Source organism: Cyprinodon variegatus, unplaced genomic scaffold (assembly GCF_000732505.1).
Source record: "Cyprinodon variegatus isolate N-32 unplaced genomic scaffold, C_variegatus-1.0 Scaffold1416, whole genome shotgun sequence".
NCBI lineage: Eukaryota > Metazoa > Chordata > Actinopteri > Cyprinodontiformes > Cyprinodontidae > Cyprinodon > Cyprinodon variegatus.
In genome coordinates, this window is record NW_015151869.1 from 43,207 (window position 1) to 44,288 (window position 1,082).

At 47.0% G+C, this 1,082-nt stretch overlaps 1 protein-coding gene across 1 annotated transcript in view; it reads left to right on the top strand.

The window, feature by feature from the left end:
• Nucleotides 1-1,082, top strand: part of gtf3c3 (general transcription factor IIIC subunit 3) — a 15,472-nt gene that overhangs the window by 3,658 nt on the left and 10,732 nt on the right. Inside the window, exons 3-4 of the mRNA XM_015402944.1 lie at nucleotides 557-861; nucleotides 938-1,061. Of these exons, the coding sequence (XP_015258430.1) occupies nucleotides 557-861; nucleotides 938-1,061 (429 nt within the window). The remainder of the gene's footprint in view (nucleotides 1-556; nucleotides 862-937; nucleotides 1,062-1,082) is intronic.

Sequence of the window (1,082 nt, forward strand, 5' to 3'; positions counted from 1 at the left end):
AAGGTTCCTTAATAAAGAAGTTTGACGAAATTGAACCTGGTGAAACTATAACTTTTCAACTTGCGGAGTTCTGGATAGAGCATATTGATGGACCAAAACATTGTTTTTATCTTAAATGGAAAAACCTGTTTTTTTTTACATTTTTGATCTAATTCCTGCTCTGAGTTTGTCGCTCTATCTGGTAAAGGCATCTATTAGAGTCAATGTACTGCAGTTAACAATTAATCAATCACAAAATTATTTCAATAATCGATTAATCCGATTGTTGCAGTGCTAATATTAATATAATATTAGTATTGATATGTTGCAGAATTGCGTATTTGTGTAAATCAGTTACGAAAGAATTAATACCAAACCTTGAAAATCAGGATCTGAACTAAGTCGGTCCTCTAGAGCCGCTGTCCTTCATTAGCGTCTAAATTATCTGAAGGTCTTTAAGGATTCGGGCTCGTTAAATTCATTTCCTGTCTCACTGGATGGAGGTTTAACAGAAACCTGGCTGAGGCCTCTTTTCTGTGACCTTTGAGCTCTTTTTTAACGAGTCGTCTGTCCTCAGAGGACGGGGTCAGCCCGGTGGTCCAGCAGGCCTTCGCTTCCATCCTGGGGGAGGCAGCAGCAGCGCCTTCCTCTGACGAAGAGGAGGACAGCTTGAGCTACGTGGACGACGAAGGCGATCAGGATTACAGAGTGGAGGAGGAAGCGGCGGCGAAGGAGACGACCAAGGGGAGGAAAAGGAGGCCGAAGCGAGGAGGGAAAAGGAGCTTGTTGAGCAGCCTGGATGAAGAGGAGGAAGATATGACGGTGGGAGACGTCTTCAAGCTGGAGCAGGAGCTCAACCGAGAAAACAGGAAGTCCATGAAGGTGAGGAAGAGAACAGAGGTCACCCCGCCCCCTTTTGGGTGCCGTAGTTACTTCTTCCAACTGCACTTCTGTCCAGGGTCGTCGTCATGGCAGCAAGCTGCCTCAGGCGCTCAGGGGCCTGATGGGAGAGGCCAACATCCGCTACGCCCGAGGGGAGAAGGAGGACGCCATCCTGATGTGCATGGAGATCATCAGACAGTGTGGGTAGCTGGACTTCACCT